This window comes from Hylobates moloch, unplaced genomic scaffold (assembly GCF_009828535.3).
Source record: "Hylobates moloch isolate HMO894 unplaced genomic scaffold, HMol_V3 SCAFFOLD_10, whole genome shotgun sequence".
Classification (NCBI taxonomy): domain Eukaryota; kingdom Metazoa; phylum Chordata; class Mammalia; order Primates; family Hylobatidae; genus Hylobates; species Hylobates moloch.
The window spans coordinates 97,128,535-97,145,230 of record NW_026652285.1 but is presented as its reverse complement, the minus strand read 5'-3'; the positions used below and the strand labels follow the sequence as shown (position 1 = coordinate 97,145,230).

At 40.8% G+C, this 16,696-nt stretch overlaps 1 protein-coding gene across 3 annotated transcripts in view; it reads left to right on the top strand.

Moving 5' to 3' along the window:
• Window positions 1-16,696, top strand: part of SCAI (suppressor of cancer cell invasion) — a 186,685-nt gene that overhangs the window by 135,468 nt on the left and 34,521 nt on the right. For 2 of the 3 annotated variants that reach the window (XM_032165116.2, XM_032165114.2), the window contains 5 exons: window positions 326-427; window positions 687-788; window positions 1,873-1,951; window positions 3,971-4,070; window positions 8,961-9,042. In XM_032165116.2, coding sequence (XP_032021007.1) covers window positions 326-427; window positions 687-788; window positions 1,873-1,951; window positions 3,971-4,070; window positions 8,961-9,042 — 465 coding nt within the window. The remainder of the gene's footprint in view (window positions 1-325; window positions 428-686; window positions 789-1,872; window positions 1,952-3,970; window positions 4,071-8,960; window positions 9,043-16,696) is intronic. The other variant, XM_032165115.2, reaches the window with a different exon arrangement.

The window sequence follows — 16,696 nt, the reverse complement described above, 5'->3', positions numbered from 1 at the left end:
AAAAAAAAAAAAAAAAAAAAAAACAAAACAAAACTTGAGGAAGTTTATTGATCAGTAGACATGTATATGGCTGCAGAGGTATGTGATAAAGCAAATATAAAAAATGCTTATTATAGGATCTAGATGATGAACATATGGATGTCACTGTAGAATTCTTCCAGTCTTTCCATCACTTGAAAATTTCTGTAACGAAATATTAGAGAAAAAGGTACCCAAAGCCCTGAAGTACATGTGAAAGTCACAACTAGTAACGTGATAAAATTCTTTAAAGTCTGCGTGTTGCATTAAGGCTAGGTTGTGTGTTGTTTTTTTTTTTTTCTTGCAGGTTAAGTTCAGTGAACTAACTGTTGACATGTTCCGGATGTTACAAGCTCTGGAAAGGGAGCCAATGAATTTAGCTTCCCAGATGAATAAACCAGGAATGCAGGTAATTTCCTCTTTTACATTTGCAAGTTTGGTAACCCTCTGGCTGCTTCTCTCCTGTTGAAACGCTGATTATTCAACAGATACTACAGCCTTGAATAAAGAATTCACTTGATGAGACATGGAGAAATAGATAAGCATAATCACAGTAAGACTGAGTGTGAAAATAAGACTTCCTTGATAAGGGCTAGTGAAAATAGACATTGATAATTCATTTGTCAAATGCAGCTTATATGTATAATGTTTTCTGTGTGTAAATATAGGAATCAGCTGACAAGCCTACTAGACGAGAAAACCCCCACAAGTATCTGCTCTACAAACCAACCTTCAGCCAACTATATACCTTCTTAGCAGCATCTTTTAAGGTATGTGTGATCCAGTACTTTTTACTATGAGGTGAAAGTGTGCCCTAACTAGAATCTAAGAGTCACTCTTTTGAAAAAATACTTTAGAGTTTAGGTAAAATATAAAAATGAAAAACTGCCTTTAGAATAATGATCCTGATAATAGATATTTTTGTTTTGTTTTTTTTCTTTCTTTTTTTTTTTTTTTCTACTCCTGGTAAGCTGTGAAATAGCTGTTTGGGAATGAAAATTGCTTATGATGTTGTGATTATTCCCATCATTAATTAATGATAATAGTGGCTCTCCTTCCTCCAGTTTTTTATTACTCAACGATTTTAGGTGTAACAATGCAGAACTGGCCAGGTGTGGTGGCTCACTCCTGTAATCCCAGCACTTTGGGAGGCCAAGCCAGGTGGATCACCTGAGGTTGGGAGTTCAAGAGCAGCTTGACCAACATGGAGAAACCCCATCTCTACTAAAAAAAATACAAAATTAGCCGGGTGTGGTGGCACATGCCTGTAATCCCAGCTACTTGGGAGGCTGAGGCAGGAGAATTACTTGAACCCGGGAGGCGGAGGCTGCGGTGAGCCAAGATCGCGCCATTGCACTCCAGCCTGGGCAACAAGAGTGAAACTCTTGTCTCAAAAAAAAAAAAAAAAAAAAAGACCTAAAAAAAGCAGAGTGCCTAGGCTTCCTATATACTCAAGGAGCTCTATGAAACATTTAGATCATCTGAAAGAACTATGAGAAATAGGATAATTCTTCCCAAAGTCTACGTAGAGAAAGCCACAGAAGGGACTTTGTCTTGTAGCCATATAGTCAGGATCTTTACTTCTCCATTCAAGTTTTCGGAGAATATTCTCTAAATGGTGGGGTTTTTGAAGCAGAGAATGTCCGCAACTTTTGACATAGTTATAGATTAATAATGAATCTCTGCTGTGTATATAGTTTTAAAGTCAGAACCAAGAAGAGCGTTTCTTCTCTTGGAAAAGACAACAGTGCATTCTTATTTATTCCACAACTTTAAAATGTCATGAACTTTAAATAAAACCATGTTGTTTATCCTTGTTTGTTGTTTTGTGTATGTGATTTTCTTTCATTTCAGGAGCTGCCTGCCAATAGTGTGCTTCTGATTTACCTGTCGGCCACTGGCGTTTTCCCCACAGGTCGTTCTGATAGTGAAGGTACAATAAAGGAATGCTCCCTGTTGTGAGCAGGGCTTGAATTCTCTTTATTTTCTACAAGACGATGGCCCATAGCCCACAGACCATCTCAGGCTTTCTAGACAGACTTCCAAATTTAAAACCTGGTCTATTTGTTGATTGGTAATTTTGTAGATACCCCCGTCTGTCGCATTTTCTGAAATGTTATATGTCAAAGCCCATAAATCATCAGAAAATTCATATATTAAATGCATGCTTCACTATCAAATTTATCAAAAGCATAATATGTAAATACATTTAGATATACATAAGGAGTTTGATGTTTCAAAGTTCAAAAGGATGATGGAATAACCAAGCCTAATGATCTATTTCACATCATTGAATTTTTCTGAGCTTTCAGTGCATTGGGGAATCCGGTCAATGGCTACATGATGGCTGAAAGTCTTTGTAGAAATCAGTGTACTTTCGTAACTGTGAAAGTTCAAGCCCTTGTCATGATTTTGTTTTCTGTCCTTTATTTTGTTTTATGGATTCAATCTGTAGAATATCGGGATGCTGTTTCAGAATAAAAACGTAACACTGTCCAGAACATATGAGTCCAGAAATTGGTCAGAATAGATAAGTAACTTGGATGTAAATAAGATAATTAAATATTTGCCTGGGCAAAAAAAAACTAAAAAAATTCTTAACATCCTTAACATTTTCCTCTTCATTTGTTTGTTGAAATTTGCATTCCTTTATAAAATGCATGTCCTTGCCATCTTCCTTGCATGACCTACAGATTCTCTTAAAATGTTAAAATGAAAACAAATCTCTTTAGTCTTTTCATTGCAGTGATTTTTTTAAGAAATGAAATACAATACAACATTGAGTAATGTAAAATCTTAAACTACTTTAGTTTTTTGTAATAATGTTAGTACTTTTAGTTATAATTATCTTTATGTCTCGTATACTGTTAAATCAAGTTTTCTGGGTCTCCACTTAACATATTGACTTTTTTACTGTTTTCACAGTATGATAGGTAATCGTACTTCGATAGGTCCTTTGAGAGAGATTATATGAACATCCCACAGTTGCTGTTCCATTTAGACAAGAGTTTAGCTAATTCATATGAATTTAGTGGGAAAAGGCTAACTTCAGAACCAGAACTAAAGTGCTTGATACAATAGTGATAATAATGGATATTTGCACGCTGAAATCTGGCAATACATTCTTAAAGGTGAAGTTTTTGTGAATGAGAGTTTTCAAATTCTATTCAAATATTTTTCTAAATTTTACAGTTAGTGGCTCGTTTAAAATTGTATATACTTACGAGATTAAGATTTCATTCTTTAAAAAAAAGATTATTTTATTCTGCAACTTCCTTTTTTTCCTCTGAGACAGGGTCTCACTCTCTCATCCAGACTGGAGTGCAGTGGTGTGATCATAGCTCACTGCAGCCTCAAACTCCCTGGCTCAAGTGATCCTCCTGCCTCAACCTCCTGAGTAGCTGGGAATACAGGCACCTACCACCATGCTTGGCTACTTTTTAAAATTTTTTTGTAGAGACAGGGTCTCACTATATTGCCCAGGCTGGTCTGGAACTCCTGGCCTCATGCAATCCTCCTGCCTCAGCCTCCCAAAGTGCTGGGATTACAGGCATGAGCAACCATGTCTGACCAAATTCCTTTTAAAATAATATTGTTAAACCTGAGATTTTAAGTTTGCTTGAAATGTAAAGGTCATTTTGAACATCCCAGATCTCCATTCCTTTTATTACTTAGAATAATGATGCCATAGAGTCTTGTTTTGTTTCTCATTATACTCTGTTTGAAGAACTGCTGAATAATTAAGTGTTTTTTAAAATGTTGAAAGTGACAACATACTGAAGTCATTTAAATACCCCATTAAATTAAAATGTTAAATTTTAAAATAATTTAAATGTTGTGTAATTATCTTTGCTTGAATCAATGAGAGATTCACACAGTACCTTTGTATTTGAGCATCAGGTCAGTGTTAGTCTTCACCTGAAGTCTAGGATTCTTCCCTTTGTTTTTATAGGTCCTTATGATTTTGGAGGCGTACTTACTAATAGTAACCGGGATATTATTAATGGAGATGCCATCCACAAACGAAATCAGTCCCACAAGGAAATGCACTGGTATGTATGCTGGTGTCTCCTCTTACTATGAAAATTATACTTCTGTCTATAAATAGAAAAAATAGTAAGTAAAATGGGGAGTTTTTTCTAGTACTGGAATGATTCCCTTAGACTAAGATTTAGGGACAGACCAGAAACACTTAATTGGATTCCAGCAATAATTCAGGCTCTGTCTATCCTAGGAAATTAGAACTTTTGGTTGATACTCATTGAATAAATATTTTATTGAGTATCTGTTATATGTTACACACTGTTTAGTCACTAGGGATATGTCAGTGAACAAAACTGCATTCTAGTTGGAGACAGTAAATATATACATAAATAAATAATATGTCAGGACATGATACATGTAACGTCAATATGAACTTTTAAACAAATTTTTTTTCTTGAGACGAAGTCTTGCTCTGTCACTTAGGTCAGTCTTGATTTCCTGGCCTTAAGTGATCCTCCCACCTCAGCTTCCCGAAGTACTAGGATTACAAGGTGTGAGCCACTGTGTTCAGCCCAAACTTTTTTTTTGGGGATGGAGTCTTGCTCTGTCACCCAGGCCGGAGTGCAGTGGCGTGATCTCGGCTCACTGCAACCTGTGCCTCCCGGGTTCAAGCGATTCTCCTGCCTCAGCCTCCTGCATAGCTAGGATTACAGGCACCAGCCACCATGCCCAGCTAATTTTTGTATTTTTAGTAGAGATGGGGTTTCACCATGTTGGTCAGGCTGGTCTTGAACTCCTGACCTTGTGATCCACCTGCCTCGGCCTCCCAAAGTGTTGGGATTACAGGTGTGAGCCACCATGCCCAGCCACAATTTTTTTAATTTTATTTTTTTAATTGAAAAATAAATATTCCTGGGGTACATGATGGTGTTTCTATATTTATAATATATCGTGATCAGATCAGAGTAATTAGCATACTCATCATCTCAAACATCCATTCTTTGTGTTGGGAACATTTAATGTCTTTCTTCTAGCTATTTAAAACTATAATATAGGCTGATAGCAGTGGCTCACACCTGTAATCCCAACACTTTGGGAGGCCGAGATGGGTGGATCACTTGAGGTCAGGAGTTTGAGACTAGCCTGGCCAACGTGAAATCCTGTCTCTACCAAAATACAAAAATTAACCGGGCATGGTGGCTTGCACCTGTGGTCCTACCTACTCAGGAGGCTGAGGCAGGAGAATCACTTGAACCCATTAGGTCGAGGTTGTAGTGAGCCGAGATTGTGCTCCAGTCTGGGTGGCAGAGCGAGACTCTGTGTCAAAAAAACAAAAAAGAGAAAATAAAGACTATGTAACATATTATTAACTATAGTCATGCTACAGTGGTATAGAACACTAGAGCATATTCCTTCTATCTAGCTGTAATTTTTTATTCTTTAACAAATCTTTTCCCTGTACCTCCCTTCCCCTACCCTTCCCAACCTCTAGTATTGAGTTTTTTTGTTTTTTTTTTTTTTTTTGAGATGGAATCTTGCTCTGTTGCCCAGGCTAGAGTACAGTGGCACAATCTTGGCTCACTGCAACCTCCATCTCCCAGGTTCAAGTGATTCTCCTACCTCAGCCTTCCAAGTAGCTGGGATTACAGGTGGCCACCACCATGCCTGGCTAATTTTTTAATTTTTCATAGAGATGGGATTTCGCCATGTTGGCCAGTCTGGTCTCGAACTCCTGACCTTAGCCTCAGCCTCCCAAAGTGCTGGGATTACAGGCATGAGCCACTGCGTGGGCCTGAATTTTTTAATACAAGGTTTTGTTGGTTTAATATGGCACAAATGAATGTTGTTACATGATTACAAATAGAACTTCAGGCCAGGAGCAGTGGCTCATGCGTGTGATCCAACATTTTAGGAGGCTGAGGTAGGAGGATCACCTGAACCCAGGAGTTTGAGACCATCCTGGGCAACATAGTGAGACTCTGTCTCTACAAAAACTTAAAAATTTTTTTTAATGCAAAAAATACAAAAGCAAATAGAATTTCATCTACAAAAGTTGTTTTTCTTTTTTCTTTTTTTTTTTTGAGACAGTTTTACTCTGCCGCCCAGGCTGGAGTGCAGTGGCACTATCTTGGCTCACTGCAACCTCCGCCTTCCAGGTTCAAGCAATTCTCCTGCCTCAGCCTCCCAAGTAGCTGGGATTACAGTCATGCACCACCACACCCGGCTAATTTTTGTATTTTTAGTAGAGATATGGTTTCACCATGTTGGCCAGGCTGGTCTCGAAATCCTGACCTCAAGTGATACACCTGCTTTGGCCTCCCAAAGTGCTGGGATTACAGGCGTGAGCCACCGTGCCTGGAGTTCATTCTTTTTCTAAGCATAACAACTTCATTGCTTGGGCTGTTATTGGCTACATTGGCTCTAGAATTTTTCTAGCTGACAGCAGTCTGGTTATAAAGAAGACTGGACTGGTCTAAAACTTTGTTTCTAATACATATTGAATATCCCTTATCTGAAATGTGTGGGACCAGAAGTGTTTCGGGTTTTGGATTTTTCCAGATTTTGGAACATTTGTATATAGATAGTAAGGTACCTTAGGGATGAGACCCATGAAATTGATTTATGTTTCATATACACCTCATACACATTGCCTGAAAGTAATTTTATTTTTCCCTTTGAGATCCTGGATAAACTATGTGTCGTGTACCTGCATGACTATGATCCATCATGTGAGGTCGAGTGTGGAATTTTCTACTGTGGCATCATGTTGGCTCTGAAAACCTTTTGGATTTTGGAGCATTTTTCGTTTTGGATTTTCAGATTAGGAATACTGAACCTGTATGGCATGATCACTTATATGTGGAATCTGAAAAAAAAGCAGAGTGCAACGGTAGTTGTGAGGAGCTGAGGATTGGGGAAAATAGGGAGATGTTGGCTAAAGGGTACAACCTCTCAGTTGTAAGATAAATATCATTTAAAGTACAGCATGGTGATGATGATTAAAAATACTGTATTGGGTGGGTGCAGTGGCTCAGGCCTGTAATCTCAGCACTTTGGGAGGCCGAAGTGGGCGGATCACTTGAGGTCAGGAGTTGGAAACCAGCCTGGCAACATGGTGAAATCCCATCTCTACTAAAAATACAAAAAATTAGCCAGGTGTGGTGGCATGTGCCTGTAATTCCAGCTACTTGAGAGGCTGAGGCAGGAGAATTGCCTGAACCTGGGAGGCAGAAGTTGCAGTGAGCTGAGATCACACCACTGCACTCTAGTCTGTGTGACAGAGCGGTCTGTGTGACAGAGCGAGACTCCGTCTCAAAATAAATAAAAAATAAAAATACTGTATTGTTGGAGCAAGCATGGTGGTTCATTCCCGTAATCTCAGGACTTTGGGAGGCTGAGATGGGAAGATTGCTTGAGTTCAGGAGTTCAAGACCAGCCTTGGCAACATAAGAGGATCTTGTCTCTACTAAAAATTTAAAAAATGAGCCAGGCATTGAGGTGCACGTCCATGGTCCCATCTACTTGGGAGACTGAGGCAGGAGTATCACTTGAGACTGGGAGATCGAGGCTGCAGTTAGCGATGATCTTGCCACTGTACTCCAGCCTTGGTGACAAAGTGAGACCCCATCTCAAACAACAACAACAATAACAAAAATTGTTGTTTACTCGAAATTTTCTGAAAGAGTAAAGCTTATGTGTCCTCTCTGCCCACTGTCCCCGCCGCCCCCCGCCGCCCCCCGCCGCCCACACACACAAAGGGTAACTGTGTGGGAATGGAGGTGTTGATTAATTTGATCATGATAATCACTATACATCATGTATGCATTAACAAGTCATCACATTGTATACCTTGAATATATACAATTTTTATTTGTCAATAAAAGAAAAACTTTTATTTGAAATATAATGAAGTTTGATGATATTGCTCAGTGAAACATTTATAAATTTACATTTACATTAGTATCTATCCACATATGCACATCGTGTACTCAGTCATCGGAAAGACAGCACGCACACCAAGATTCTGACCTTACACATTGGCTGTCACATGCATGTTACTGGACTTCAGCCTTTGGGTTCAGTAGCTCTTCTGTAGGCCAGTCAAACTGCATGTTTAACAACCCCCCGCATGTTTAACAAGCCCTTGATGCAAATGTTCTGAGGAGACATATGCTAAAAAGTAGCTGGGCACAGTGACTCATGCCCATAATCCTAGCACTTTGGGAAGCTGAAGTGGGCAGATTGCTTGAGCTCAGGAGTTTGAGACCAGCCTGGGCAACGTGGAGAAACCCCATCTCAACTAAAAATAGAAAAATTAGCCGGTTGTGTTGGTGCATGCCTGCAGTCCCAGCTACTCAAGGAGGCTGAGGTGTGACAATCACCTAAGCCCGGGACATGGAGGTTGCAGTCAGCTGAGATTGCACCACACCACTGTACTCCAGCCTGGGCCACAGAGCAAGACGATGTCTTTAAAAAAAATAAAAAATAGTGATAGTAAAAAGGTTTTCCTACTTACTACCTGCAGTATTAAGATGTAGCCTGAAATATTAAAAATCTTTAAAAAAGAAATTTTGAAGACTCATTGAAATACAAATCTGGTTTTGTTACTACATCTTGTTTCCAGATGTTCTTACAAGGAGCTTTTAAATATGAAACAGGTACCTGTGTGCCAACTTCTGAGGTTTTCATGCTGTGTGTTTAGTCATCTTTAAATACACAGACTTCACTTTGGCTTAGATATTCTTGAATAACAATTGTCTCTGAACTTTTTTTTTCTTCCAAATAAAACTATCTTGGCTATCCTAGTAAATACAGGCTTTTTTTTTCCTTTGCTTAACTAGTCTTTGTTTTTCTCTCAGTGCACGATGCAAAGGAGATATGAGCAGACCAAATTGAAGAATAAGATTTCTGAGACGTGCCTGACACAGTTTAACAGTTCTTCATTGTTGTTTTCCCAGCCTTCATCCCGGGGATCTCTATCCTTTCACCAGGAAGCCCCTGTTCATCATTGTGGATTCGTCTAATAGTGTTGCGTACAAGGTGAGTTCCACGAGAGCTGTTGCACAGGTAGACATTGTGGCACCAACCCAAGGGTACCCACTCTTAATGTGTGCTTTTTATTTTGCTTTCTTTTATTTAATTTTACACAGTTTGTATTTAGTGTTTCTTTTCTTTTGAGGTTGTGCATGCTAGTCAGGATCGGGTGCTATGAATAGAAACAAGAAGAAAACGCATGAATGGACACTCAGTGGAAAATAATAAATCCTCCTGCAGGAAAAAAAAATTCAAGATTTCCAAGATCTCTGGTGGGAGGTTTATTTTTGTTATATAACCCAGAATAATTTTCTTTTATGGAGGTAGAGGTATAAGGGTGAATTTCTCTAGTGTTCAAACGTTTCCCTTTCTCATGCTGAGCTGCTGTAGTTTAAGTAAAACTTCTAGCCCATAGTTTTAGTCTTTGAATATTAACATATTGTTTTACATGCACGTAATTTTTTGAAAATTTGTGTCAATCACAAAAAAAAGATGGCCCTGAATGCTGAAATAAGTGACAGGGATCTAACTTGAACATCCTTTGTTTTCTATTTCACTATTGAAGTGATGATTTTCAGTGATTCTATAAAGAATGCCAGTGGTCGGCTGGGTGCAGTGGCTTACGCCTGTAATCCCAACACTTTGGGAGGCCGAAGCGGGCAGATTACCTGAGGTCAGGAGTTCAAGACCAGCCTAACCAACATGGAGAAAGCCCCATCTCTACTAAAAATATAAAATTAGCTGGGCGTGGTCGTGCATGCCTGTAATCCCAGCTACTCAGGAGGCTGAGGCAGGAGACTCACTTGAACCTGGGAGGTGGAGGTTGTGGTGAGCCGAAATTGTACCATTGCTCTCCAGCCTGGGCAACAAGAGCAAAACTCCATCTCAAAAAAACAAACAAACAAACACAAAAACAAATAATGCCAGCAGTGAAACACTTTAAAGGTGGATATTATAATTCAAACTATAGTAATTTACAGGAAAATGAAAGCACAGTCTTTAGAGTCCTTTGTATCTGGTCAAAATGTTTCATTAGTGAAAAATTGTGTTCAAAAATATTCTGGTGCACGGATCTGCCACTTCAAACTGTTTCTGTTGTGGGTGTTCATACTGCAGTTAGAGGGAGAAGGAAACTCCTGATAGGTTTCTATCAGGAGACCAGTGAAAATATCTGGTAGCCAAGAGAGCTGACCCCAAGTATACGTTTTCCATTTGGTTTTCACGTTTAGTTTTACTTAAACTCTTTATTCCAAGAGCTTCCAATGCACCATACATTTTTCAGCATTTTTCCTCCTACTCATTTTGTTTAATATTACAACTTCTGATTTTTAGGAAAGTTAGCAGTGTACTTTCTTTTCTTTTTTGAGACAGAATTTGGCTCTTGTTTCTCAGGTTGGAGTGTAATGGCATGATCTCAGCTCACTGCATCCTCCGCCTCCCAGGTTCAAGCGATTCTCCTGCCTCAGCCTCCCAAGTAGTTGGGATTACAGGCATGCGCCACTATGCCTGGCTAATTTTTAGTATTTTTAGTAGAGATGGGGTTTCTGCATGTTGGTCAGGCTGTTCTCGAACTCCTGACCTCAGGTGATCCACCCACCCTGGCCTCCCAAAGTGTTGGGATTACAGGCGTGTTCCACCATGCCCAGCCAGCAGTGTACTTTCTTAAATTGTATGTGTGTTTTGTTTTTGTGGGAAATGGAAGAATGTGAGAGGCTGCTGAATGAAAAGGTTTATTGGCTACCCCAATTAAACTTATAAAGCCAGAGGGGTCCAGGCATTTTGTGTCTTCAAAGAATTCAAAAGAAGTACTCTGTCTTTGTCAATGAAAATTAATCTGTTGCAGCAGTTTGGTGATGTGACAGAATGTGTTTTTGCACTGGGTCCAGTGTATTGTTTAACATGATCTAGCATCACTGAGAGTACTTTAGCAATCCATTAGTTTCTCCCAATTTAATTGGACATTATTGGATACCGCTTCTCAGGAATACCATTCATTGTATGTGCCTGCTATTTCCAGAGGACTATTTAGATTTAGGATGCATGTTGGATGCCGACTTTTAAAGACACCATTGTGTATAATTGGAAATGTATTTGATCAATTAATGCATTGTGGCTTAATTTTAGATTTTAATATTGTGATGCACAGGACAGCTGTGGAATAAATAGCAAGTTTTTTTGTTATTGTTGTTTGCTTTTGATGGCACAGGCAGTGTCACTCCTCTAAAGAAATAAATGGTCCAGAACATACCAATCTTCAGAAATGAAAAGGGAGCCCAGGCGTGCAGTGGCTCATGCCTGTAATCCCAGCACTTTGGGAGGCTGAGGCGGGCAGATCACTTGGGGTCAGGAGTTCAAAACCAGCCTGGCCAACATGGTGAAATCCTGTCTCTACCAGAAATTAAAAAATTAGCTGGGAGGGATGGTGTGCGCCTGTAGTCCCAACTACTTGGGAGGCTGAGGCAAGAGAATCGCTTGAACCCGGGAGATGGAGGTTTCAGTGAGCCAAGATTGCGCCATTGCACTCCACCCTGGGTGATAGAGTGAGATTCTGTCTCAAAAAACAAAACAAAACAAAAAAAAAATGAAAAGAGAACCCCATATGCAGTAGGCAGATCAGACCATGGCACAGACCAGTTTTAGTCTTTTTAGAAATTAATATTACTTACTACATTTAATTTAAGTATGTAGTTCTCTTTGGTAGCATATAAAGGTGTCTCATATTTATTTTTCCCACAAAAGCATTGGTAGGCTGGGCACGGTGTCTCACACCTGTAATCCCAGCACTATGGGAGGCCAAGGCAAGAGGATCACTTGAACCAGCAGTTTGAGACAAAGCTGGGCAAGATAGCAAGGCTCCAAATCTATTTTAAAAATTTAAAAATTAGCCAGGCATGTTTTTGTGAGCCTGTAGTCCCAGCTACTTCAGGAAGCTGAGGCGGGAGGATCTCTTGAGCCCGGGAGTTCAAGGATGCATGAGCTGTGATCGTGCCACTGCACTCCAGCCTGAGAGAGAGCAACACCGTATCTCTAATAAATTAATTAGATGAAATGAAATGAAGCATTGTGAAATCTTAAGCTACCACTTTGCAAGTTTTTTTGTTTGTTTGTTTTGTTCTTGTTTGTTTTTGAGACAGAGTCTTGCTCTGTCGCCCAGGCTGGAATGCAGTGGCACAATCTTGGCTCACTGAAACCTCCGCCTCCTGGGTTCAAGTGATTCTCCTGCCTCAGCCTCCCAAGTAGCTGGGACTACAGGCATGCGCCACCACACCCGGCTAATTTTTGTATTTTTAGTAGAGACAGGGTTTCACCATGTTGGTCAGGCTGGTCTCGAACTCCTGACCTCGTGATCCACCCACCTCAGCCTCCTGAAGTGCTGGGATTACAGGCATGAGCCACCATGCCCGGCCTGCAAGTTTTCAATTAAAAAAGAGAACTGGGTAACTGATGTATTATTTCTGGAGTATTTTCTTTGCTATATATGTTTTATATAGGTATGGATGTTTCATGAATATATAAGTGTTTTGTAAATGTTTCTTCGTTTAAACAGTTTCATATACATTTCTTCATTTACATATTACTCGTTAATTTTTTTTTTTTTTTTTTTTTGAGATGGAGTTTCGCTCTGTCACCCAGGCTGGAGTGCAGTGGCATGATCTCGGTTCACTGCAACCTCCGCCTCCTGGGTTCAAGCGATTGTCCTGCCTCAGCCTCCCAAGTAGCTGGGATTACAGGCACGTGCCACCACGCCTGGCTAATTTTGTATTTTTAGTAGAGATGGGATTTCCCCATGTTGGTCAGGCTGGTCTGGAACTGCCGACCTCAGGTGATCCACCCACCTCGGCCTTCCAAAGTTGTGGGATTACAGGCGTGAGCCACCGTGCCTGGCCACTTGTTAGTTTATGAAGTAACTCATGCATATAGTTTAAAGTTGTATTTCTCAACTATTTCTGTACATCAGAAACGTTCAGAGCCCTTTTCGAACCACTGTAGCTGGGCCCCACCCACCTCTTGTGATTCTGATCACTTTACCTGGGGCGGGTCTCAGCTACAGTATTTATTAAGACTGGCTCTATTGTGCTGTCATGGTGAGAACTACTCACTCAAAAATCCCTCCAGATTTGCTACTAAAAACAGCAATCTCCCACTTTTTGTTGCAACCCCTATTTGCTTCTTCCCAGAGGCCACTCTTCAAATAGTTTTTGGCTATTTTGTTATTTAACCACCATTTTTCTTTTTTCTTTTTTCCTTCCTTCTCTCCCCTAACCACTATTTTTCTAAATAATATACTGGCATTGATAATTCTTGATTCTTCAGTTTTAGGCGTTATGTATTGATTTTCCACTATGAAAGAGAAATTTATTTCTCTTTCCTCTTTCTGTCCCTAGCTCACATTTCTACCCTTTCCATCGTTTTATCCACACCATAGATAATTTTGTTTTGTTTTGTTTTGTTTTGTTTCAGAGGGAGGCTTGCTCTGTCGCCCAGGCTGGAGTGCAATGGTGCGATTCAGCTCACTGCAACCTCTGCCTCCTGGGTTCAAGCGATTCTCCTGCCTCAGCCTCTCAAGTAGCTGGGATTACAAGCACGTGCCACCACACCTGGCTGATTTTTGTGTTTTTAGTGGAGACGGGGTTTCACCATGTTGCCCAAACTGGTCTTGAACTCCTGACCTCAGGTGATCCACCTGCCTCGGCCTCCCAGAGTTGCTAGAATTACGGGCATGAACCACCGCTCCCAGCCTAGCTTCCAGTATTTCTTTTTTTTTCTTTTTTTGAGATGGAGTTTCACTCTTGTTGCCCAGGCTGGAGTGCAATGGTGCGATCTCGGCTCACGGTAACCTCTGCTCCCCAAGTTCAGGCCATTCTCCTGCCTTAGCCTCCTCAATAGTTCGGGTTACAGGCGCATGCCACCACACCTGGCTAATTTTGTATTTTTAGTAGAAACGGGGTTTCTCCATGTTGGTCAGGCTGGTCTCGAACTCCTGACCTCAGATGATTCACCCACCTTGGCCTCCCAAAGTGCTGGGATTACAGGCATGAACCATCGTGCCTGGCCTGGCCTTTTTTTTTTTTTTTTTGAGATGCGGTCTCACTCTGTCACCCAGGCTGGAGTACAGTGATGTAATCTCAGCTCACTGAAACCTCTGCTCGCCAAGTTCAGGCCATTCTTCTGCCTTAGCCTCCTGAGTAGCTCAGATTACAGGCGCATGCCACCATACCTGGCTAATTTTGTATTTTTAGTAGAAATGGGGTTTCTCCATGTTGGTCAGGCTGGTCTCGAACTCCTCACCTCAGATGATTCACCCACCTTGGGCTCCCAAAGTGCTGGAATTACAGGCATGAGCCATCATGCCTGGCCTTTTTTATTTTTATTTTTTTGAGATGCAGTCTCACTCTTGTCACCCAGGCTGGAGTGCAGTGATGTGATCTTGGCTCACTGCAACCTCCGCCTCCCAGGTTCAAGCGATTCTCCTCTCTCAACCTCCTGAGTAGCTGGGATTACAGGCGCACACCACCACGCCCGGCTAATTTTTTGTATTTTTAGTAGAGATGGGGTTTCACCATGTTGGCCAGGCTGGTCTTGAACGCCTGCCTGGGCCTCCCAAAGTGCTAGGGTTACAGGCATGAGCCACCACGCTCAGCCTGAGCCATGGCGCCCAGTCCAGTATGTCTTAAGAAGCATAAAGCATTCTAGTTCTGTTTTCTTTTTTACGCAACACATTTTCAGTGTCTGGAAACATAGAGAATCTTGTCTTTCTTCTTAGTGATTTTTCAGTTTCTCAATATTGTGCCCTGGTTTGAGTTTACTTTTTTTTAAGATGGAGTTTCGCTCTTGTCACCCAGGCTGGAGTGCAGTGGCACGATCTTGGCTCTTTGAACATCCACCTCCCAGGTTCAGGTGATTCTCCTGCCTCAGCTTCCCAAGTAGCTGGGATTACAGGCATGCGCTACCACACCCGGCTAATTTTGTATTTTTTAGTAGAGACAGGGTTTCACCACCTTGGCCAGGCTGGTCTCGAACTCCTGACCTCATGATTCACCCGCCTCAGCCTCCCAAAGTTCTGGGATTACAGGTGTGAGCCACTGCGCCCGGCTGATCTGGGTTTACTTTTAACTATGGTGCTTGACATGTACTTGGTGAATTATTTCAGTCTGGAAACTGCTCATTTTCTAGAGTTAGTCCATTGATTTTCTCTCTGCATTTTCTTTTTTCCTGTTCTGTCTTTTAAGAACTTTTTTCATTATTGGACATTCTGGTCTAGTTGTCTCTTATTTTTTGTCTGTCCTTTGCTCTTTAATACATTTTTTTCTTTAGGAAATCCCCTCATCTTTATCTTCTAAGCCTTTTATTGAGATTTTTCATTTGTCTCTCTATTTTCCTTTCATATATATAGAAATAGATGCATGTGTGTTTATGTAACACATACATACATATGCACATATATATATATAATTATCTTGGGTTTTTTTAAATCATGGTTGAAATACCACTTTCCTTTGAGAATATCAGTGATCATTTAAAATTTCTCCCTGACTCGTATCTGCTTCCTCTTTGTTCATTTGTTTCTGCTTGGTTTTACCTCTGTCTTTCTCATTAGAGACTTTCCTGAGAGTATCATAATCCCTGCTTGTTTGCTCATATTTAAGATTAGAGCTTAGCAAACTGATGAGAAGCTCTGAGGGGTGATTCCAGCTGAGCTCTGGGACTGGTTCCAACTGAGCTGGACCTTATAGTTGGGTAATCCCTAATGCCAGTATCTTTAGGTCTTCCTTCATGGCCTGGTCGTGTATATCAGAGAAGATGCAACTATTCCGCCTGGAATATGAAGGTCTAGTGACCAGCATGATGCCATGTTTTCCCTGAAGCGTGTGTTTATGTGCGTGCATGTGTGTAGGTTGTGTGTGTGTATGTGCGTGTTTATAGATACATGTATCCTTACCCAGTGCCTCACACTGAAAAGAGTGTTTGTTTTGTTTTTTTGTTTGGTTTTTTTTTTTTTTTTTGAGACGAAGTCTTGCTCTGTTACCCAGGCTGGAGTACAGTGGCATGATCTCGGCTCACTACAACCTCTGCCTCCCAGGTTCAAGCAATTCTCCTGCCTTAGCCTCCCAAGTAGCTGGGACTACAGATGTGTGCCACCACACCTGGCTAATTTTTGTATTTTTTAGTAGAAACGGGGTTTCCCCACGTTGGCCAGGCTGGTCTCAAATACCCGACCTGAAGTGATCCACTCAGCTCGGCCTCCCAAAGTGCTGGGATTACAGGTGTGAGCCACCACGCCCGGCCAAAAGAGTCTTAATCAGTGCATGTTGAATGATGAAATGAGGGTGCTATTGTCCTTATTTTGTACTTGTGGAAACTTTGCCTCTGAGGTTCAGGATCTTGTCTAATATTTCCAACACCAGTCTTTCTCATTCCAGTGCCCGTGCTCTTTCCCACATAGGAAAAGAGTAGCTTTTCAGGCTTGTCTGAGCCTCATGTTAGAGGAATACTGTGATTGAAATACCAAGATTTGTGTAACAAGTATGGCCCATATTTTGGCTCTTAGATTGCCAGTAGGGGTAAACTAAGCAAGTTGATTGGCCTTATCTGTGGTAATGTAGTACTTAGTAGGAGTTTAAAATAATTTTTTTTTTTTTTTTTTTTTTTTTTTTTTTTT